This window comes from Elephas maximus, chromosome 4, assembly GCF_024166365.1.
Source record: "Elephas maximus indicus isolate mEleMax1 chromosome 4, mEleMax1 primary haplotype, whole genome shotgun sequence".
Taxonomy (NCBI): Eukaryota; Metazoa; Chordata; class Mammalia; order Proboscidea; family Elephantidae; genus Elephas; species Elephas maximus.
The window spans coordinates 189,761,762-189,785,663 of NC_064822.1; the positions used below are offsets into that span (position 1 = coordinate 189,761,762).

Genomic DNA, 23,902 nt, shown 5'->3' on the forward strand with positions numbered 1-23,902 from the left:
TCATCATTCAACTTACAAGAAGGCACTATATACGATTTGAGATGAACGCGCTTCACACAGACAGACCCAAATACAAAGAAGTGAAAGCTATTAGTCAGACAGGAACTCAGATATTGCCTCATATGTTTCTCTCAGTGAAGGAAAAGGGTTCCTTCGTTTGGTAGTTGACTTTCTATTGCCATATGTACTCAGGATTGTACTAGCTTCTTGGGATCTCACCGGTACCAACTGCCACCAAGTTGATTCCAACCCACGGCGACCCCGCATGTGCCAGAGTAGAACTGTGCCCCACAGGATTTTCAATGGCTGACTGTTTGGAAGTAGGTCGCCAGGCCCTTCTGAGGTGCTTCTGGGTGGACTCAAGCCTCCAAACGTTCAGTTAGCAGCTAAGCACGTTAACTGTTTGTCCCACCCAGGGGCTCACTTGGAACCTTAGCGGTTGAAAACACAGGTGAGAAATATTGACTAACTGGTAAAGGACGATATCAGAAAAACAACTTTTTGAGATTTGAGAGAAGGAAATAATATCGGGTGAGGACAAAGATAAGGTAACAGGTTTGAGGGAACGGGCACTCAAGTTCATGCCCGCCTCTTTTCTGTGAAGCACAAGGTGAGGCTGCGTGCTGTGTGGCCCTATGGGAGCAGGTAAAGGGAAGTGGGTGGCTATCCCCTGCCATCGAGTTGATTCCAACTCATAGAGACCCTCTAGGACAGAGCAGAACTTCCCCATACAGTTTCCAAGGCTGCAATCTTTATGGAAGCAAATTGCCACTTCTTTCTCCCACAGAGCGGGTTTGCCAACCTTTCTGGGTTACTACCAAGCGCTTTAACCACTGTGCAACCAGAGTTCCTACAGTGGCTAGGGAGGTTTAGGTGATGAGAGCTAAGAATAGTCACTGTGAAGTACGGGAAATTGACTGGGGCAGTTGGGAGAGATGAGGGCTCAGTTGTGCCCAGGCACCCACAAATCTGTGGAGGTGCCAACAGCAGGCATTCAATATTTGTTTAAAGAGCTTGTGGAAAGGGACACTAGGCTGGAAGTGAGACTTGGACTCTGGCCCTAGCTCTGCCACCAAACAATCTGATGGCTCTCGCAAGTCGCTTATCATTGTGAAATATCTCTACTGTTCTTTTTGTTGATAAAAACAAACACTGAAGTAGACAGAGTTAAGAACAGAGCATGTCACTAATGACCTTCCTCTTTGCAATACACTGTTCATTGGCATTCTCTGGCTAGTTGTTTCAACTGGTTATTAATTAACCCAATTCACGTTATTCCATCCAATTCACCGGGATGGTGTGAAAGATTTGTTGAATTAAAAATACAGTTCCCTGGTTGGATATTTTTCACATCTACCCTCAGAAAAAGAACATCTGCCAAAACACGTATTTTGGATTTCTTGCCCACAGGACAGTGAAGTAGAGAAAACATTTTCTCCAGTGTTTTAATATTAGAGAGAATACATTTCCTCATTTGTTTTAGTACAGCTGTGATTCATCTCTAGTCTTTGGAAAATGGCACAGGTTCCGTTCAACATATGGCTGAGCAGCCTGTTCCACTCTTAACAAACACCCTAATACCTTACAACATATTTTCTCCTATTCACAAGGGGTGATTGAGAGCTTGACATAAGCAACGCCATAACGATGCTCTAAGTAACCTCTAAACGTTTTTTACTGCACCAGCTGCACCGGTCTCTTCCAAAGGGGTGCCGAGCTCTCTCAGCTCCTGTGGCCTTGGTCTCTCTCCTCTTGAGAAATGGCTTTCAGGCTGCAAGACTGCAGCTAGAAAAGCTGCCTGACATTTTTAATCTGCAACTTTCTTTCCTGCTCCCTCTCAGCCATGAGTCGGAGTCGGAGTCGACTCGACGGCACTGGGTACCGGGATCTCAGCCAGAGTGGACTTCGCAGAGCAGTTCGACTGGCCGAGATTCTTATGTGAGTTTTTTCAACCTGTTACAAACATACAGATTAGAGTCCAAATGTCTGACATGCATCGCTTTAGTTTAATAGAGTTTCTGGTAGTTGTTTTGTGACGTGTAAGACCATCTGTGGGCTACGTCCTTAAAAACATTAGGTAGCCCTAACCTTTCCCCTATAAAACCCCTCTGCTAGCTCTTTAAAATGAGACGGAATTTGGGAGAGATTTAACCGCCTCTGTGCCTTGAATACCCGTGTTCAATAAAGCCCTCTAGCTGCTTACCTCCTCCAGTCTCAGTATTGGCTCTGCAATTTGCAGTAACAGCAGTAAACACACATACTGGCCGGGAAAAAATCTGACCTTCTTGTTAAATGTCAAATGTAAAGGCCATTTTTTAGTTATCCTCACACGTGCAACCTAGTCTCTAGATCAGGTGTCCTTAACACTGGATCCCGGATGGGCTTTTAAGAAGGGTTCATACACACCCCGAAACTGCATTCCTACATGCACGTACGCACAAACTTCCTTCAGATTTTTAAAGTGTATCATAACACCTCAGCAAAAAAAAAAAGAAAAGGTTAAAAATCACTGCTGTAAGTACAGAAGTTTTTTTTCTTATGCAAGGTTCCTTAACAGTTCACGAGGGGTCCGATTTCCACGGCATCTACGGTTACCACCTTTAGCCTAGGGACAGCTGGACAGACCTGCCCTGTACACCTCTGCCTGTCTCTACAGCCTGAAGCTGCAGTAGTCACACAAAAGCACGGAAGGCCTGACATTCCAGTTTAAAGGCGTGTTTGCAGACTTCGTCTCTGTTGATCCCAACTAGTCGTACGATTTGGGGCCAGTTAGTTCACTTCTGGAAACCCTGGTGGCACACTGCTCACGAGCTACGGCTGCTAACCAAAAGGCTGCCAGTTCAAATCCACCAGCGGCTCCCTGGAAACTCTATGGGGCAGTTCTACCCCGTCCCATTGGGTCGCCGTGAGTCGGAATCGACTGGACGGCAGCGGGTTTGGTGTTTTTTGGTTTAGTTCACTTCTACAGCACGGAGAGCAGAAAATAAATAAAATTTGCTTGCTGAGCGACGAAGACGCGCGATTTCACCTAGGACTGAGGCGGCTGGAGAGGGTGGCTACCCGGTCCCTTCCGGGCTCCGAGATTCCAAGCCATCACCGTTCACTCAGCAGCCGCGCATTACTGAGCCATAACCGTTCCGAAGTCCTAGGTCGTCCCTGCAAGGCCACCTCTAGCGTGTCCCACGGGGAATTCGGTGGCGGGGCGGAGGCGGTCTGACGTTCAATTATCCCGATGTCACCTCACGCCTTTCACGGGGAGGCAGAGTTGGAGCGAGTTCCGGGGGCCACGGTCTCTCAGCCCTCCAGCACCCCACAGGGGAACATCACCATCACGCCCACCGACTGACCCTTCTCTCCCGACCTTCTCACAAGCCACCAGCCCTTTCCGTCCTGCCACAGCGACTCGCGCCGAAACGCCACAAACGCCGACGGCGGCCGCCACGTGACTACGGCGCCTAACCGCAAACGCCAACCACGGACTTCCGCTCGCCCGGCCAACGCCGGCGCGTGGCACGCATACGTGCGGCGGATGCGCATGCGTGCGGCAGACGCGCTCCACCAGCCGACGGTCGCGCTCCGCCCAGAGACGGCTTCCAAGCAGCGGAGCGCATGCGCCGCGTGACGCCACTACCCCCGGAACGAGGTGCTGCCGGCCAAGGCTCCGGCGCGCCTGCGCAGTAGCTGGACCCGGGCTTTTTTTTTTTTTTTTACCGAATTGGTTCAGGGGTAGATTCGAGTTACAAAATGGCGGCTCTGAGCGTCCGGAGCGCTGTTGCGCCGGCGGTCTCTGGCTGAGGGGATAGCTGTGCCGTCACTCCCGAACGCAGAGAGACGGGGCGCCGGGGGACATGGTGTTTGAGAGCCCGGCCTTGCTGACCACGAAGCTCTTCGAGGCTCTCAGCACACCGGAAGCCACCGAGCGCGCGCGGCCGGGAGACCCGCGGCCGCTTCAGACGTGGGCGCCGAGGCCGCGGACCTGCTCTTGGCCGCGCCCACGGCCTAGCGAGGTGAGAGGGCAGGAGGTAGGACGGGAGGCCGGGAGGGTGGGGCGCGGGCCGCAGCGACGCAGCCCGGGCGGTTTGTGAAGCCGGGCTGCGGTGGCCGGTGGGTCGGCCTCGCCCCGGCACGGGGCCCCGCGGCCCGGCGGAGGTCCCCGCGGGCCCCTCGGGTGGCTGTCGGCCGTACCCCTCGGCGGCCCGCTCCTCCGCCGTCTCCTCTCTCGTCCAGCCCCGTCCAGTGCCTTTTGGGCCCGGCTCCGCTTGCTTCCCGCACCCCCGGCCCGTCGGTCGCCCTCGTCCTGTTCCGCTGCGGAGCGGTCCTGAGATCTGCGCCTTCCCCGGGGGCTTCACGGGCCGTCGTGCGCCCGCCTTCGGGCCCCTCGCTGAGTGTTGCTGGTGCCGACTCTTAGCGACGCTGGAGGACAGAGCAGAACTGCCCCGTAGGGGTTTCTAGGCTGTGAGCTCTAAGAAAGCGGAGCGCCACGTCTTTCTGCCACCGGGCGACTGGTGGACTCGAACCGCCGACCTTGACGTTAGCAGGGAGAGGTCGCTTTAACATCCCAGAAAAGCGTACTCGAGTCTGTGTTTGAGTCCAGTGCAACCCCGGGGGCAGCAGCGCACCAGGTGGCAGAGGCCGGATAGCCTCCTGGGCACGAAGAACGTTGACTGACTTAGAGGTTCGGTTTCCGTCGGGTTTCTACCTGCTTCGGAATCGTTTCAAAGCTCGGTGCCTGTTTTACTCGTAAGCGCAGATGTGTTTTGAACTCATGGTCATGGCGGCAAGCCTGGAAGACCTGCTGGGGACCGGGCCGCGTTCTGGGCACTTGGCAGAGGTTTCTCGTCTGTTAATTGCACAAAAAGAAACGTATCGTTCAGAGTCTCAGGCTTTGGAATAAACTTAAGATGCGGCAAAATACTGTTTCAAAGTCAGGCTCGTAACTCAAGTTTCTCTCATTTTCCATCCTCCGTTTTTAAATTTTGGAGGAAAAATAATATTTTATAGCTATTGTGTCTGACAGAACTCATTTCTTTCATAATATTTCGTAAACCCTTCCTGTGCTCCAGTTAACTGTTCTAAACTAAGCTCTTCATTTATCTCATGTAATTCGTTTATCTCTTCCCCATTTTACAGATGAAGAAACTGAGGAACAAAAACTTACCTGCCGAAGGTCTCACAACTAGAAAATGGCAAAATTGAGATGCTAGTATAATGCATTGCTTTTTCAAATGCAGAATGCCCAAAATCATGCATTCAGCAACATCGAACACCTACCTTGAGCTGGACAGAGGTCAGGGCATTTGGAATATATTAGTAAACAGGGCAAAGATCCCTGCCCTCTGGCTGTATACTGGTTCAGCTCATACGGTGCACGTGGAAGCAGCTACGTAATTGAGGCGGTTTTACAATGCCAGACACCTCTTCAGTTGTTATCCGGATAGTTGTTAGATGCTAAAATTTTATTCCTATTACAGTTTTTGCACTTTCAGCTCCATGCTTTTTTACTCACAGTTAATCTCGAATAACAAAAATGACCATTTCAATTTTTCTTCTTTTCTGCCCTCTGGTGGAAGTCGTTGATGAATAGGAAAATGGCTGGAAAAATCCACACAGAGACATGCCGCCTAAGCAGAGCAGTATTAGTTATAAGGAATTATGTCCAAGAGTACTTTGTTTGGATGGCAAAGGTTAATAGCAAAAGTTGACCAGCTGTTTTGGGGGAGGCCTTAGAAAGAGAATGATTCTCAGAAAATGGTTGAAAAATACATGTTTTAAATCTAATACTTTATATTTTAGGACCTTAACCAAAGCCCATTGTCATGGAGTTGATTCCAGCTTACAGCGACACTATAGGACAGAGTGGAACTGCCCCATAGGGTATCCAGGGAGCAGCTGGTGGATTTGAACTGCCAGCCTTTTTGGTTAGCAGCCTGAGCTCTTAACCACTGTGCCACCAGGGCTTTGCTTGAGAGCTTTAGACATTAAGGTTGTTTATAATCTGAACAGAAGCATATACTTGTAAAAGAAAAATTCAGATATTATTGGGATGTTGAAAGTCCGTATGTAACCGCTCTACAGGGGATGAGATTTTAGAGGCCTTTGGAATGGCAGCATTTGAGTTTTATTTTACTGATACTAGAGAGCAGTAGGTGGTGTGTAAGTTGATGAGTGTCTTCCTGGCCATGAGGTTCCAAGAAGCTTAGTCTGATGGGTTGACGGCAGATGAGAGGGAGGAAAGACTTATCAGGAAGAGTACAGGGTGGGTTTCAGGAGCCCTGGAGGTACCTGGACCTAAGTGATAAATTCCTGGGCAAGATGGCAGCACAGGAAAGGGGAAGGTTTCTCTCCATTGAGCTGGTGTCTTAGGGAGGATGTCACAACTGGAGGGCTCTCAGTTTGCTGTTTTTGTTTGTTGTTTTTGTTTTTTTAATAGCAAGGGATATGATGTTAGGATCAAAACACAAGTCTAAAGTTTTAAGGAATGGACACAGCACCCTCTTTGGATGAGTGCTTCTTATGTCCACTTCAGTGAGAATGCTGTCAGCCTCACCAACCACCCAACGCTGTATTAGAGGAGTTGAGCTGATGGTTTATTTTTGAAAGGTTTTACATTCCCAGGATGTTAACACATCCATATTAATCATATTTTGAACTTTAAAATGATGCTTTAGCTTAACGATGTGCCGTTTGGGCAAATTAAATGTTCACTCTTGGAGAACATGTTTTCCGGTGACACAGTGGTTAAGCATTTGGCTGCTAACTGAAAGGTCGGCAGTTGGAATCTGCCAGCTGCACCTTGGAAACTATGGGGCACTTCTCCTCCGACCTATAGGGTCACTCTGAGTCAGAATCAACTCGGTGGCTTTTTTTTTTTTTTTTTAACCTGTAGCCTGAAGAAGAGTGTTCATGTTGTGAAAGCATTTCTAATACCTTATTAAAATTTCTACTTCAGGGTGGACTTCTTTAACGGGTCATTCTAATGAGAATTTTAATATTAAAGACGTTTTGCTTAGGTTAAGACTCTAAGAATAATTTACATAGACAGTTAAGCACTTGTTCCAGATTTTTAAAAATAAGTATTTCATTTTAATTTTTTGCAATCAAGTTGATTTAGTGTTGGTCAGAAAGAATGCCAGCCTTCCCTCGGAGCTTCCCACCGCCTCCTAGCGTAATCCTTTATTGGATTTATAATGCCACCAGCCGAACAGCACCGGCATAAAGCTCTCACCGGAGTAGTTTCCATGGGTATCAGGAGTGTTTTTATCTCGTTTCATGCTAGAATGAATTTTAAAAATTACTTTTAAGAGTTATATCTTGATCTTGAAAAATAAGCTGTTTACTTTTATTTTCTGTAATTTAGGTTTGAAAAAATGGCCAAAAGAATTGCTGAGAAGGAATTGACAGATAGGAATTGGGATCAAGAAGATGAAGCAGAAGAGGTAAAAAGTAGTTTCTGCAAGAATGATGTCATGCCATTTCTAAGTTTAAATTCATTTTGAGGTTCCTCATGAAGTCTTGGTGGTAAAAATTAAAAGACCTTCCTGAGGGGGAAGAATTGTGGTTGCTCATGGTCTGTACTTAGTGTGGAGAGCTGTTATTTACCCTCGGTGGGCTTTTCCACTAACATCTATGCTTTAATTCTGCTCTTTGTAGAAGTGGCTTTTTCCTGAATTTCACAGACTTGCAGCATTCTTAACCCGTGGTTTGGAGTGAGTCATTTTAGTCATGACTGCAGGTTAGGTGATCTAGTCGTTGAAGTATGACACAGTGCTGGCACCCAGACTTGGAAACTGGTTCACCACCACCATCTTGGTCTGCTGAGCCTGTAATTTTAGATTTCAGAAGCTTGAGGTCGCCACCCTTCTTCTGATGCTTCTTGGAGGCCTGCTCAGTGGGTCTGAGACGCCCAACAATTGGTTGATAGAAGTAGAATGAGATACTGTGCCTCCTCGGGTTGGCCTAGTTTACTTCCAACAAAACAGCAGTGGTCCTCCTTGAGGAGATCCTGTAGTTTTTATCCTATAGAAAATAGGGCATGGCTCCATTTCTCGTGTCTCATCAGCAGTTTGAGACTCCTGGGCCAGTTCGCTAAGGAAATCTGTAACCAAGTTAGCCTTTGAAGTTGTTAGAATAGTGCTAAGTTAAAAAAAAGAGCCTGCAAGAGTGTTTCCAAGCATGTTTTTAGACAGCCATCTTTCTGCTTTCTGAATCTCCTTTCTTTGTAGTATAATGTATTTTTCTTTACAAATATGTGAGCTAATAATGCCTGAGTAAACAAAAATCACAAATATATTAATGTGTTGAGAGGGCTTTTAATATTCCAAACTGGTTTGGTGCTTTTTGACTAAGCCTTTGACTGAGGATATTTTTCTAGGTTTCAGCACAGTTACATTAAGATCTAGACTATCGTATATGATTTGCTTTGGCATTAAAATATTTCAGGAATGGAAGAGTTCACATTTGGATGATTTCTAGTGAAATGAATGTGGAAGGACTTTAATTTTGGGCAAGTGCAGCCAAATGACCCCTTCTGTGGGCATTAGGGATCCTTTTAAATTTAACATGTTCTGAAATAAGCATACCGAAACCAGAAAACCAAACCCATTGCCATCGAGTTGATTCCAGTTGACCCTGTAGGTCAGAGTAGAACTGCCCCATGGGGTTTCCGAGGAACAGTGGGTAGATTTGAACTGCTGCCCTTTTGGTTAGCAGCCAAGCTCTTAACAGCCACACCACCAGGGCTCTGAAATAAGTATAGATGAGACTTTTTTTTTTTTTTTTTACAGAAAGTGTTTTATACCCACTCTACAGGCTGAAAGGAGGGTTGAAGTAGAGCCAGAGATCTTCAGCAAATTTATGGTGCTGACATAATACTTCGTAGTACTTTAGCATATGTGGAAAGGGCGGTAGTGTTCCCAGAGGGTCACTTAGAATCCCTGGTCCCTCAGTGGCCTTTTGAGCAGTGGACAGGCGGGCTCTTAAAAACGATATGTGTACGTGAATAATACGTGGATCCAACCCACTGCCGTCAATTCTGACTCATAGTGATCCTATGGGATGGAGTAGAACTGCCCCGTAAGGCTTCCAAGGCTGTACATCTTCACAGAAGCAGACTACCACATCTTTCTCCCGCAGAGCGGCTGGTGGGTTCAAACCGCCAACCTTTTGGATAGCAGCCGGGCGTTTGAAAACTGAGTAGTAAGATACTGGATTTGGGCATCTGGGTTTCAGAACTGGCTCTGCTACCAACTAATTACGATCTTTTAGGTGCCTTCCAGCTTTTGGATAATAGATTTTGCTCCTTAAAACTGAATTTGTGTAATAAGTTTTATTAATATCTTAGAACATCCCTGAGATTAATTTGAAGAATTGGTAATTCACACAGTTTGTGTCAAAGTTTCGATCGTCTTCGTCTTCTCAGAATTTTCTGTACGTACATGCCCTGTGCTCCTTTCTGCAGACTGATTTGAAGATTTGAAAGATTTCTGACGTGCCTGATTAGAGTCGGCATTCACAAGATAGGTGTAGCTTACCTTGTCTGTAATTTGTGTTTTGTATTAATAATAATTGGCAGGCTAGCAGCTACTAGGTAAGTGTATCCTAGCTTTTCTGCTTGTGTTATCTCCTTTTTGCCATCGTCTTACTCCTTTTAAATTTGTACTCTCCTGCAGGTGGGAACATTCTCAGTGGCCAGTGAGGAAGTCTTGAAGAACAGAGCCATAAAAAAAGCAAAACGTAGGAATGCTGGATTTGAAGTGAGTGTTTTCTTACAGAGCTTTTGATAATTAAAGCCGAACGTGACTTCTGAGCTGCGGTGCATTCCCACCTCTGGGAGCAGTCAGACCGACACACTTTTTAAAAATGCTTACTCCTCGTGTGAATCCTTGGTGTGGGCCTGAGAGGGAGATTGGTTAAAAAAGCAGAAGATCTGTACCTTTCAAAGGGACCTTATCCGGTTGAGGAAAAGATAATAGGTTCAAATTGAGTGACAGTGTGAAGACAAAAAACGAGTGTAGCAATACAGAAGGCCAGAGAAGTGTCAGGTGGGAGTAAGAAAGGGAAGCACGCGTGAGTAGATTCTCAGTCCTCTCTGCTCCCTGGGGTTGAGTGTGGGTAGAGGAGTCCTTGAACTATAACAGAAGCGCTTCACAGGCTGTTTATTTTCCCTGTAGGATAGTATTAAAAAAACCAAACCAAACCCATTGCCGTCGATTCGATTCCAACTCATAGCAACCCTATAGGAGATAGTAGAACTGCCCCATGGGGTTTCTAGTGACCGTATAGCGTGTTACAATGTTCCATCCTGGTGCTTGAAGTATAAAGGTAAGTTTTTACTCTTGAAATCATTTAGTCTGTGTTCAGCAACCACCCCCCATTTAGCAACGTTTCCCCACCCCTCATACATGGCAGGCACGGAGCGGCGTCTTGGTGTCCCTGGACGTCTGTTGTCTGGTGGGAGAAGCTGACGTGAGCCTCTTGAGTGGCTGCTTTGGAGTAAACCTCAACTGCACATTCTGTGGGGGCTCCTTCACTGTGTTTTAATTCCAGGTGTTTTTCTGGTCTCGTTTCATTCTTGCCGTGAGACTGGCAACTAGTTGGATGCAGGTGTTGAGGGAGAAGCAATGACTCGTTCACTGAGAAAACACAGGGGAGACACAACTTAATTAGGAAGCGAGTCTTCTGGAACTGTTGTGAAGTGCCTGTGGCACATTCCAGTGGAGTTCTCTGGAAAACTAGGAATTGGGGCAGGCGGTGGCTGCAGCTCTGGGAGTAGGCGGAGGAGCAGGAGAAGCCGAGGGAAGATAGTCTGCAGGAGGGAGGGGCCGGCTGCTGAATGAATGAAGATGAGAATTAGAAACGGCACAACCTTCAAGCAAAACAGCCAAAGGAAAGGGACAGAAGCATACGTGGATAATTGAAATCTACGTTGTTTTTACTGTACCTTTTAGCTTTAAGTTTCCATCGGACCTCGTATGGTAAAGTACTTAAGTGCCGTATCATCCACCTAGATGCTGAAATGTGGCATTTACCAAATAAAGAATTTGTTGGTTGGTTCATTTGGCAGACCAGCTGGGCACTGGGGACATGCTGGCAGACAAGACAGACCAGAATGTCCCTGCCTTGTGGAGCTTATGTCCTCAAGGTGGAAGAGAGACCACACACACAGAGAAGTGAGGGGCCTGGGGGTCGTAGGGATACTTTCTGCTGGGGAGCCCAGCTGAATCAGCAGAATGTCGCCATGCCATTCGTTTTGTTAAAACCAGTACCTCTTGCATTTTTGTAACGATCCTAGAGCCAGTTTGCTTCAGCAGTTTCCAAAATAGCTATAAATATCATGTGGCTTTAGAATCTAGGGCGAACTGAAAGACCCGAAAGATTCTTGTAGCTTTACAGCTTGTCCGTGAGTCATCACTTCCAGTGACAGCTATCTCAGTTTGGTGTATTTTGGATTTTAAGTAATTAAAAATCAAAGAGATTTAGAACATTAGAACCTAAACTGTGTTTATCACCTGCATTAAAATCCATACGTGTTAAGGTCTGGCACTCTGCCGTATTTTATCAGACGCTGCCGTGAAGTGTCAGTGGTCAGCAAACACCTGAAATGCCGGAGATGGGATTGAGACGTCTGTGTGCGTGATCAGTGAGCAGTGACGTTAGACTGGCCTTTTGAGAGAGTTGAGGGGTTCTCGTTTAAGTAGTTTGTGGGTGAAGTCGTGTTATAATTCACTTACGTGGGAACTTCAGGTTTGCATGCTCCCTCGGAGATGCTCTGAAACCTGTATTCCTCAGATGTGGAAAAACTTCTCACGCACGGTCCTTGGGTCATCCGGGACGCGGCTTCCTCCCCCTGTGGTGTAACCGTTCCTCTGACAAAGATCTTCTAAAACTCATTCTAGTGATTTTAGTAAAGCACTTACAGCTGAAAGACCTTTCTCCAAAAGTTGACGGAGACCAGGTTTGGGATTTCATAAGGAATGCCAGACATCTCCACAGCTGCTTAGGTTAGGGATGTGAAATGGCCGTGAACAATGGGAAATGATCCTCTAGAAAGATATTGCTAAAGAGATCTAGTTTAAGGAAATAACTGAGGAAAATGAGGATCCAGTGTTACCCCTGGATTTCTCAGCTAACAGAATCTGGCATGAGACAATCAGCTTTTCAAATCAAGTGTCTTTAGGCTGAAAGCTACAGAAATTCTCAAGAAATCATATGTAAGTGGATAAAGTAAACACTTCTAGTTCATCTAATTTGGTGTTTCTGCAACTTTAAGCAGATGGGCTTTAAGTAATAAATGAAAAATCTTTCATTTGGGGTTTAGTTGTATTGAGAATGAGTTTTGCAGTGTTTTTCTGAGGCCGGGTGGCAGGTACGTGGATTCACTGCGTTGTTCCTTTTTCCTTTCATGTCTCACGTACACGTGCTACGTTTAAGAAGGTATCTCACTGTCGGCGATGACCGTCTGGCACTCCTGGCATTTCAGGCGGGCAGCCTTGGCCTGCAGAGCTGGCCGTGCGTGCCAGGCCTGCCTTTCTCCTCGCGGTGTCTGCTGTGCCGGCAGTTCCCGTAGAGGGCAGGCTGCAGGAGCATCCTGGGTGCTGTTCAACTAGGGTGTTCCTGTTGCTTACTTGCTTATCTGCCAGTGGACAGTATACTCTAACATGCGCTCTTTCTTTATATTTCAGTCCGATAGTGGAGGGGCTTTTAAAGGTTTTAAAGGCTTGGTTGTACCTTCTGGAGGAGGAGGAGGGTTTTCTGGATTCGGGAATGTCTCTGCAGCGAAGCCTTCAGGACTGTCAAATGGAAATAGCATGACCAGCACCCCTGTGTCTGCCAGTCCCAAGGCAGCCACAGAGACCAAGACGACTTTTGGTGAGTAGCTTTCTCTCCCTCACCACATCTGAGTGTAATTTGTGAAAAAGAACTTTGCAAAGATATTTTCTTATCTTTATCCTGATACTGGGACTCTGAGCAAAAACGGGGTGATAACGAAAGGGATCGAAATCTGGGAGACACTGGCTCTTTACAGAGTATACGGGGAGAACATAGGCATTCGAACCAAAACAGACCCAGCTTCTGTTCTCAGCCTGCCAGTCACCAGCCAGTGGCCTCGGTAAAGCCCCTTGACCCCTGAGCCTCAGGGTCCTCAATGCCGTAAGGGCTTCCCATCCATCCATCCATCCATTCGAGGACTTCCCCTGGGCCACACACCAGCATGGCTGTGAGGACTCAGATGACATTGTCCTTGGTCACTGGGTCCTCCCAGTCTGGTTTATCTTGTACCACACGTGTTGATTGCCTGACCTGCTTTGAGGAAGTGAAGTTGAGAACTTTTGGGATTAGCAACAGAGAACGGGATCGTGGGTTAAAACCTTCAGTTCCTTGAACTGATCCTGAGTGATGAGTTTGCACTTAGCTGATTGTTTTGAAACAATATACCGTTTAATTTGAATTTAACGTGACAAAAATAAGTGTTTTTCTGTTAGGATTTTAACTGATACATCTACATCCTTAACACCCCTAGGGATGAAGTTTTATGCTAACCTAATACCGAGCAGGAGTCCCTGGGTGGTGCGAACAGTTAAACGCTCTTGGCTGCTGACTGAAAGGGTGGAGGTTTGAGTCCATCCAGCGGTGCCTCCAAAGAAAGGCCTGGCAGTCAACTTTCCAGAAATGAGCTGTTGAAAACCTTACGGTGTACAGATCTCCTCTGATACACGTGGGGTCACCACGAGTCGAAGCCGACTTAGTGGCAGCTGGCACTGGTAGTTTTCTGACAGTTCTGTTGGTAAATGCCGTCCTTTTGAAGGCAGAGTATTTTAAGATTGTTGAGGCCCAGTGCAAGCATGTAGGAGATTCTCGTATACGGCTTCATTTGGTCTTCACGATGCCTCGTTCCGAAGCAGTAGCTGTGTACATAGTTTTTGAACTTTTGCTAAAATAAGATACAATAAACGCAGAAAATAGAGTTTTACAGAAAAACTGGATTTTAATCAAATCAGTTTCTAAGTACCTGAAACTTGAATTTCTTATAGGTTCTGTTACTACAAATGGTCCTACCTCCTTGGTTGAGAAAAATATTTCAGATCCCAAAACTAATGGCAGCAGTCAGCAGCCCTCCGGCTTTTCAGCCAGTGCAACGTGCCGTGGCAATGCCTATCACAAGCAGTTAGCAGCCTTAAATTGCTCCGTCCGCGACTGGATCGTGAAGCATGTGAACACAAACCCACTCTGTGATCTGACACCTATCTTCAAAGACTACGAGAAATACTTAGCGAACATCGAACAGCAACATGGGAACAGTGGCAGCAGTAATTCTGAAAGTGAAACTAACAAGACGTTGGTTGAAACACAGTCTCCTTCACTCTTTGGTTCAACAAAATCACAGCAAGAATCAGCGTTTTTGTTTCATGGCAGCAAAACTGAGGCTTCGTCCGAGAAGACGACGGACCCGTCCCCAGGAACAGCAAGTGCCTCATTTAACTTTGGCAAAAAAATCGACAGCGCAGTTTTGGGCTCGCTGAGCTCTGGGCCCCTGGCTGGGTTTTCATCCTCCCCAGGAAATGCCAGCAGCTTATTTGGCAAAGATACTACCCAGAGCAAAGCAGTGTGTTCACTGTTTGCCACCAAAACGCTGGAGAGCCAAGCAGAAGGTGGGAGCAGTGACTGCAAAGGTAAATAGAGAGTGTTTAGTTCGGAGTTTAAGTTTAGATTTGTGTTTAGCGGGGAACAAAAAACAGACTTGATTGAGGTGGTCTGGATACAAATCCTGGCTCCATCATTGATTCTGGGCAAAGTTTATAAACCCCTCTGAGCCTCAGGTTTCTGATTTGTAAAATGGGAATAAGATCTATTTTGTAGGGTTGTTACAAGGATTAAGAATATAAAAACATCTGTCCCATTGACTCTGGCTTTGCATATGAAAGAATTTAGTCAGTTAAAAGCATCTCCTGACAGTTGTGTCCTATTGAGAAAGTTCACGAATACCCGTGGGGCTTTATATTAAATTGCTTGGAAAACGTACTTGGTTCTAATCAACCCCTTTAAAATAAAGAAGGTTGACTTTTTATAGCGATAGGGAGCAAGTTGACAGTGTTTTCCCAAGAGAGAGCTGAATCGCAGCCACATTTCTGGAGAGCCATCGTGGTGACCGTGATGCGTCTGCAGCACCTTGTCAGAGCGGACAGGCCAGGGAGAACAGCTGGGCCTTGGTCCCAGCCTCTCCCTCGGGCAGTCTCCCTCCGCTGCGCTCAGCTCTAGAAGCAGGTCTGCGTGGCACACCTCCTCATCGGGGCCAGTGTCACACAGCGATGTCTGTGCGGGAGCTTGTAGCCAGTGCAGAGCGCACGCCCACGAGGTGTCACGCTGATCACTGAGAGAGACAATGGCCCCTGTCGCCCTGCCTCTGAGGAGCCTGTGTTCCTGCCTGAGCTGGTTCTCCATTGCTCTTGAAGTCTGCCCTGCCTTCGAGTGCATCCTCGGGCAAGAGCTTTCAGGGGCGAAGGAGGGCCTCCCCTCATTTCTCCGCTGCCCTCAATGAGACATGCAGGCTTTCCAGGCTCCTGGGCGCTGTGGGGCCGGGGAAGCTGGAGCTTGTGGAAGGGAGGTTGAGTTTGAATTGCGACTCCTGGTGCAGGTGCTCCTGGGTCACCTGCTTTTGTAGGTGATGACTGCACTGAAGGCACCTGGAACGCCTGGGGCGCTTGTTAACCTAGCAGGTGCTGGGGACCCTCCCCGGAGAGCCTACCTCGGGAGGCCTGGGAGCTTGCTTTTTAAAATTCCCAGGGAGGTGCCAAGGCATGTCAGTTTGAGAGCCATGGCCTGGCAGTACCTTTTGTTTGTAGCTGTTACTTTAATTTTTATTATGTGTAATTTCTAACATACGAAAAAGTAGAAAGAATAGAAAAATGAACCCAATACCCAGGCTCAATGACAGTACCTTTATTACATTTCAGTCTTGTGACCGGATTCATTTGAGCCCCAGAATTGTCTTTTCTTAGACAAGAATTGCTTAGTATAGAGAGTTTTATGCTGTGTGTTGCTCTTTAAGAGCACCTTTCTGTGTCTGAAGGCTTCTCACCTGCGGTCAGGTACTGTCGCCGGTGAAGGTGTGCTTTGGACCTGTCCCTGGCCAGGAATGCCTGGGTTACAGGGCCGTTCACACCAGCCTTAACTTAGGTGTGCCTTGAGAATGATTGCTCTGACAGCTCGCCCTGTCAGACTTCCGTTTTCCCCGTTTCTCTGGCCGTCGTACCATTCCTTGGCATGGTGCAGCTGTGGTCCCAGGAATATTTGGGGACAAAAGTGTGAGAAGCCCCTCTGAGATTTTGATTTTCTTGGTGGGTTATCTGAACACAGTGTTGGCTGCTTGTTTTTCTGTCAGCGTTTGTTGCCTGTGGAAACCCTGGTGGCGAAGTGGTTAAGGGCTATAGCTGCTAACCCAAGGGTCGGCAGTTTGAATCCACCAGGCGCTCCTTGGAAACTCTACTGGACAGTTCTACTCTGTCCTATAGGATCACTATGAGTTGGAATCGACCTGACAGCACTGGGTTTGGTTTTTTGGTTTTGTTGCCTGTATGCAGAGTCATAAATATAGACATTTTTTATTTGAGGGCTTTTTATACATAAGGATTTATTTCAGAATTGAGCAGGATGTAGCTGTTAAAAATGATTCTCATTTTCACAGAGTAGTTAAAATCCAGCAGGGGCTCTTTTCTTCCCTTCCTACCCTCCCCCCCCCCCCCCCCCCCGCAAGAAAAAAATTAGGTTTGTGCTGTCAGAGCCTCTGTTTCGGCTTACGTTGCATTTTAGGTTGAAGTATAGGGTGGTAGATGAGCTTTTTCTACCAGTTTTTCAAACTGGACTTGAACCTCACCAAATGAGTGCTATTTTTTGAAAGCTTATGTTGAATTTTAGGTTGAAGGGTTGGGGTAGTAGGTAGACTCCTTCTATGACCTTGTCAAACTCTGGATTTGAATCTCACTGAGTCAGTGCTCTTTTCTGCAAGGTGGAGACCAAGAAGAGAGTGATGAGCCACCCAAAGTAATCGTTACTGAAGTCAAAGAAGAAGATGCTTTTTACTCTAAGAAGTAAGTAGCTGTCACGAGGACCCGCTCTGAGAGCGAGCTGTCACAGATGGGAAAGGGTTCGTCTGGCCTAGACAGTGGCTCCCATCGTGTGTCTTCTTGGGAGGCCACGTCCCTGCCGAACTTGCCCACGTGCCTGCTCTTTAAGGAGCTAGAACGTGGAAGAATCTTTGGCCTGCCTATTTAAAAACAAACCAATTCTAGAAAGTCCCTGCTGGGCAGGTCTTATTCTTTTCTGTTAGATTTAGCTCTCTGCTGCTTTTAAAGTACTTCTCTCAAAAGAAAGCCAAGGGGAAAGTTTGAAATGTGTCATCTCTCTTTCAGTCAAATGAGATTAACTGGTAGCTTTCACAAAGAAACATTCACACCATTTCAGAAGCTTCCCTAGGTGTGTTTTTCTAATGCAAAAATATCTGAATATATCTGTGTCCTGTGGAATTCCCAAGTGTTTTATTTCTGAGAACTTTTAAAAGAGGCTAACAACTCCTGTTGCTTCTGTTTAAATTGACTTAGCCAGACGATATAAAGGAATGGCTCTGACTTTGAGATGTTTCTCTAATCAGGATGACTCAGAGGAGCAGGCGGTGGTTTGGTCTGATCAGTGCCTTAAGGAGGCATTGATGATTTTATCATGAGGCAGGCCCTGCCTGAGACCGTGTTCCAGGTTTATTTCAATATCGTGGGAGACCAAAAATGGAAGGAATCCTGAGGAGAGCTTCAGAAATAAGAAAAACAGGGAGCGGGCCGGTCCGACATTTGCTCATATCCTGGGGGACCAGAGAGGGTCTCGAGACAGGGCCGAGGAGCAGATCAGGGAGCCAGGGGGCTAGCGTGATTTTGACTTACTTGAGAAAAGATTATTTGGAAAGTGTTCTACAGAAAAGTTTGGTAGGACCCACTAGTTAATTTAAGGAAATGAGGAAGAGTTCTGGAATACCCAGACAGATTTTCTTCCTCTGGACGGTGGCCAGATGGTGGCCAGTCAGTCTGGATCTGTAAACGATTTGCCCTGAAGCTTCCTCTGCTCCCATTTAATGCAGAGCCTTTCCACCCAGTGTGCACAGTTGTTAGAATACCGTGGCTTGATTTGTCACCGAGTGCCTAATCAAGCCGTTTACTTTTTCTCCATAGGTGCAAACTATTTTACAAGAAAGACAACGAATTTAAAGAGAAGGGTGTAGGTACTCTGCACTTAAAACCTACAGCAAATCAGAAGACACAGCTCCTGGTGCGGGCAGACACCAATTTAGGTGGGTGGCTCTTCCCCAGGCACAAAATGACCAAAATCTTTATAGGCACCTTGCTGGGTTCAGTCATTGCATGTTTTCAAGTATATTGATGTGTATTTTGGAATGGAATCTAGGTCGTTCAGGCCAAATTATTCTGTATTTACTAATTATTTATAGATTTAGTTGTGAGTACGGGAATAGCGTGTAAGAAAATGTCCATATGTTGAAAGCTGAAACCAAAATGGTTTTCATTTTCCTTCGTGTGAGAATTGTGACTGAGAAGCAGTGGATAAACTGGATGGTTATGATAAACACAGAGGATGGTAACCTTTTGCTGGACTGCTCCTGGCCGACCGCTGCCCCTTTAAGGCAGTCCCCTGGAGGAGAGTCCAGCTCCAGGATGGGGATGACCAGGGGTCAGAGGGTGGGTGCCCGGCTGTGCCACAGCAAGGAAATGCGAGGAGCCTTGTGAATCGGTAATACCTCAGTCGTGTCCCTCTTACCCGGGACTGCCAGCACTGTGACAGATGTTTTGTCTTTGTTTCGTGTGGTCTGTTGAAGACTCCAGGTCATGGCAGCTTGTTCCTCAGAGACAAGGGTGTGTTGTGTTCAGAGAGGCCGGAACATTCTGTGGGACGGTGGCCTGTCGCAGGGCCCCTGCTATGGCTCTAGGCATCTCGGGAGAGGAGGGCAGCTCCCAGGCCAGAGGCCGAGTCCAGCAAAGGCCGAAGGCCTCACGTCCTCGCAGGCACACACACCGGCAGCCACAGCCTGGAGCCAGGTTCCCTCCGACCTTCCTGGGCTTTCAGTTTTAAATCCATTAAGTGTAAATTGCTCAAGTCTTTGACGCTTAGTGTGTTAAAGACCCTGTTACGGAGCTGTAGTGTGTGTAACATTTGTGTGTTTTCCTGGGTTTAAATGCAGGCAACATATTGCTGAATGTCTTGATTCCACCCAACATGCCGTGCACCCGGATGGGGAAGAACAACGTGCTCATTGTCTGTGTTCCCAACCCTCCCATCGATGAGAAGAATGCCACCAGCCCGGTGACCATGTTAATCCGGGTCAAGACTAGCGAGGACGCCGAGGAGTTGCACAAGATTTTAGTGGAGAGGAAGAGTGCCTGAGGCCATGGGCCCAGTGGGGCGAGTGCTGCTTCCCAGCACCCCTCACCGTGCTGGTTTTCTCCTCTCCTCCTCTGACATTCTAAGAACTTAGAGATAACTGAAAAACTCCTGTGAGGACATGAATATGGCCAATAAACCTTTGAATGTTAAGTGTCGAGAAGCTGTATTCTCCCTTCTTAAGAACTGTCTAACGTGTACAGTATGTTTGGATGACAATTTTTGGAAGATTTTTAAAGTTCAGTTGTTTATTAAACTAACCAGAAGTGATTTCTTAACAGACTGCAATCAGGGTATCGATAGATTTCCCAAAGGCTTTCGTGGTCCTGGGTTTCAGGCCTACCGCCTCCACTGCCCCCCTGACGGGCTCCAGGCGGCAGTGTTGGTGGGAGACTCGCCGCTGCGTCCAGAGAGAGGCCTGCCTGGAGCAGCACCCTCTCCTCTCCTCGTCACTCCGCTGCGATGACAGCACTTGTACCAGGTGACAGAAGTGTGCTTCCTTTGTTTTGTTAAGGTTTACTTAGAAGTGAATTCGCCTGTTGTTTGCAGACGTCGGCCTTTAACGCTGTGGGCAGCTTTCCAGAATTCCGGACCTGCCTTTCCAATTGAACGTCGTGAGCAGCTTATAGAGGGCCCAGTGGACTTCAGCGGTTCTGTGGTTTCGATGTGTGGTTTTATTCATGGAGTGCTGTTACTTCTGTGTCCCCAGAACAGCTGGGGACGGGGATGGCCAGGAGTCGTTTCAAAAGCACAGAGTTTGCCAGTGTGTGGTTTCTAGACCATGGAAAGTAAACCTGTGTGAAAAGAAAGTTAAGTCGAAGTTAACCCTGACCAGGTAGAAGAACAGGCCAGGAGGCTGTGTGGGAGCCTCTGGGCGGGAAGGCGGGCTCCTCAGGTGGCGGGCCAGCTTTCCTGAGCGGGAGCCGCGGGGGCTGGCGGGAAGCACGTCAGAAGTTGGTGGCAGAGGGTGCTGCGTGTAGAGATTGTCCTTCAACTTTAGACAGCAGTACCTTCTATCTTTGGTACCTCAAGTCTTTTGTTTTTTGAAGGATCAGATATTTAACGTGCCCCTTTGGAGGGGATCCATGTCGTGCGTGAGAAAACCCGCCATGTGTGCCCGCTTTCTGCCTCATGGCTGGTAGGGAACCAGCAGTTGAGACTCGGGCACACGACTTTGGCGCGCAGTTTCACGTTGAAGCCCCCACTGCCATCCCTCGTGAACCATTTCATCCTGACACCAGCGTGATGTTACCTAATCAAGGCTCAGGTCAGTGTCAAGACGCTCCCAGTTGTGTATTCTGGTCTTCAGTACATAAGGTAGTTTGACTTAGAAGAAAGTAGTCAAAATAATTGTGGATGGTACAGTTGCTTTAAAAAAAAAAAAAAAAAGGTACAGTCTGGGTGCCAAATGGTGAAAACAGTTTCATGATCAAATATGTCAGCCCTTAAATGCTTGAGGTGAGGTGACTGGGCCGGTGTGTCCTCTGAGGTACTCTTCATTTTTGATCCCAGCGGAGAATGTGGCCCAGTGTGTGACTTTGGAGAAGTATCTGCAGAGAGGTGTGTTTGTGCTATTGTGGATGTGTTCACAAACAACTCCATTGTGCGGCCTTGGGAGGACGTGGTGACTCTTTCTGCATTTCCTTTTTAGAATTGAGAATGTTCGTGGGTTTTTGTTGCGAAAAGTTTACGGGAAGCAGGTGGTTGATGGAGTTACAGTAACACAGACCCATCCTGTTCACCTGGATGGACTCAGCTGTTAACCAGGATGAAGAGGTGACAAGGGGGATTTCCATGTGACACCTCAGCCACACGGCGTGCTAACAACATGGCACGTTCTGAATAACCTTTGCCTGGTTGTGGAATGTCTGTAGATGGGGCATGAAAAGATCGTGACTAGGTTATCTTTTAACCACCCTCCTCCCCCCTCCCCTGCCAAAGTTTGTATCTTTTAAGAACTAGTGGATATGTGTGGCTTTTTTTTTTTTTTTTTTCCTAACATTCCCAGCAAATTATTGCTGCTAAGAGACTGTCACTGTTAAAGTGAAAATTACAGGGAAAAATGTGATATGTATGCCGTTAACTCAAAATGTGATATTAAAGTCAATCATTTCTGCTTCAGGAACCTGCTGGTCTCCACTTGTGTGCCAGTCTGGCAGCCCGAGTCTGCCTGGGCTTCAACCCCAGCCCCTGGAGGGCGGGGCTTACCTTTTTTCCCCATGGTATTCACGGCTAAATTCCGACCCATGGTTATTTAAGTTTGATTTTTTTTTAACATATATTAGAAAGTAAGCTTTAAAATGTTTCATGTAATATGGACTGAAATTTTCATACATGTTTAGTTTGTGAATCTATAAATTGTATCATATATATGACCTAAAGTGAAGTGTGTATTTTTTAATTCTGAATCATTTTGCATCTTGACAAATAACTGAGTATCTGAGTGGCCTTTTTTTAAAAAAAAAAAAAAGCTGATGTGTGTCCATTTCATCCTTTCAGGCATTCCCAGTGAGCAAAAAATTGAGTTGTCTTTGTTAATGGAATCATAGACTGAAAACATGTCCGGGTCTCAAAGATGTTTTAGATTGTTTTCCATGGAAGGGAAGTCTGTTGGTGTACTGACTTTTCTTTAAGAGGGTGGTTTTACAATTTCAACTGTAAATCCTATTTTTTTATATGCTGCATGCCAAAAAAACAAAAACCCAACCCCTTGGTAGGGGCGAGAAACACTCTTAACCCACCCCGACTGTTAGTGCAAAACACGCCCTCCCAGAGAAGGCCTTTTCTGCATCATTTTAGAGGTCAACAGTTGTGCTTAGGTTTGTTTTTTTTTTAACATTTTGAGCATTTGCCAGCTACTCTAATGTCTTAGCAGAGTCAAATGCAAGTAGGATGCATTTGAAAGCTTTGCAAACTGAATGGCTCACTCCCCGGCCCCCAGTGGGAATCAGGTAGAAGCAGATTTGTCTGCGTGGAACCAGCAGATGACAGTGAGGACCGTCACCCCCACGCCGGTCCACTCTGCAGTGTTGCGTCTGAGTACAAGCTGGTCTCCGTGGCCAGTCCCCAATCATGGTGAGGACTAAGGACCCCCCTCTGACACAGACGCAACTAACCGTAAAGTCAGACTTACCAGCAATCAGACGGATAAACTGTTTGCTTTTTATTTTAAATAGGAAATTGTTTTCTAAAACAAAGCTGCTTGAACTGTCAAACAATGTAATCTCAGTCTGTAGAGTTCGTGAATGCTCCCGCTGAGAAGTGTAACAGCCCATGAAATGTGAATAAATGGAAAGTCAACAGTTCCAGTGTTTGACACTCTTCTGTTCTCTGTGGTGCGCTTGGTGCTAAGTCAGGCAGACAGGAGGGAAGAGAAGCGGCAGCAGGAACAGTCCACTTGAAGGCCAGGGAGAGGCCCGCTGAGATTTAGTACCAGACTCCCGTGTACAAGCCGAGAGTTCTGTTGGATTAATGTCTGACAGAGTGGAAAGAGTCGCTCGGGGAGGGTAAGCATCCAGGCCCATCTTGGCCCAAAACCTGAGCTCTAGAATGACATTTGAGACTAAGAAAATCAAAATGATCAAGAAAAATTAATGATTGAGTTTATGGACTTAAGTTTTTGGTGACTGAGAAAAGCACTATGACAGTATTTTGGAGTCATGATCACATTTTGTTTCCTGAGTTATTTAGCACTTATCTGGCTCATAAGGGTCTCCTGCTGAAGAAAATACTGCAAAGTCTGAAGTTACCCATCAAAGTGTTCCTGAAGTGTTCACATCTAATGGAAACTCTTGATAAAGTGGCACTAACCAGGTGCTGTCTAAAGAGTGGGAGTCCCTGGGTGGTGCAGTTAATGTGCAGCTGCTAACCAAAAGGTTGGAGGTTCAAGTCCACCCAGAGGCACCTTGGAAGAAGGTCCTGGCGATTGACTTCTGAAAAACTAACCATTGACAACCCTACTCTGTGCAGTTCTGCTCGGACACGCATGGGGTCACCACGAGCTGGACTCAATTTGACAGCAACTGATGGTTTTAACCGAAGAGTAGGATGGTGCCTGAGTACCAAGCCCATTTCAGGTACTCAGCTGAGTAGCTGGGCTAGAACAGTGGCTCTCTTCAGCGTGGTCCCGGCACCAGCAGCATCAGTAAAGCCTAGGAATTGGCTAGAAATGGCAACTCTCGGGCCCCCTCCCAGACCTACTGAATCAGGACCTCTGATGAACACCCAGTCACCTGTTGTTGTTTTAAAACTGAGCTGTAGTTTGCATACAGTAAAATCCACCCTTTTGAAGTGTACAGTTCTGTTTTTAGTATATTAGCACAGTCGGGCAACCATCACCCCTATCTGATTCCAGAACGTTTTTGTGACCAGCCAGCTGGGTTTCAGCAGGTGGATCTAATGCTCAGTTTTGAGAACCACTGGGCAAGCTCTGTGCTCCCTTGTGACTCTGGCTTAAGGACCAGACAAC

General features: G+C 46.9%; 1 protein-coding gene across 3 annotated transcripts; it reads left to right on the plus strand.

Annotated features, from left to right (window-relative positions):
- The first annotated feature begins 3,717 nt into the window (after window positions 1–3,717).
- NUP50 (nucleoporin 50) lies at window positions 3,718–22,739 on the plus strand. 3 transcript variants are annotated; one of them, XM_049884642.1, is made up of 9 exons: window positions 3,718–4,007; window positions 5,131–5,287; window positions 7,358–7,436; window positions 9,669–9,752; window positions 12,681–12,867; window positions 14,031–14,669; window positions 17,003–17,084; window positions 18,213–18,331; window positions 19,235–22,739. In XM_049884642.1, exons 3-9 carry the CDS (start codon window positions 7,368–7,370, stop codon window positions 19,435–19,437), a joined length of 1,383 nt encoding a protein of 460 aa, XP_049740599.1. In that variant the 5' UTR covers window positions 3,718–4,007; window positions 5,131–5,287; window positions 7,358–7,367; the 3' UTR covers window positions 19,438–22,739. The 3 variants fall into 3 exon arrangements, with proteins under 3 accessions (XP_049740599.1, XP_049740598.1, XP_049740600.1); XM_049884641.1 differs by lacking the exon at window positions 5,131–5,287; XM_049884643.1 differs by lacking the exons at window positions 3,718–4,007; window positions 5,131–5,287 and adding an exon at window positions 4,036–4,740.
- The last annotated feature ends 1,163 nt before the right edge of the window (window positions 22,740–23,902 follow it).

Bases quoted from the DNA above. Each gene is read 5' to 3' on its own strand.
- NUP50 (XM_049884642.1), top strand. From the start codon at position 7,368: ATGGCCAAAAGAATTGCTGAGAAGGAATTGACAGATAGGAATTGGGAT. The intron at 9,753-12,680 runs GTGAGTGTTTTC...TTTATATTTCAG, and splicing joins GTAGGAATGCTGGATTTGAA to TCCGATAGTGGAGGGGCTTT. The intron at 14,670-17,002 runs GTAAATAGAGAG...CTTTTCTGCAAG, and splicing joins TGGGAGCAGTGACTGCAAAG to GTGGAGACCAAGAAGAGAGT.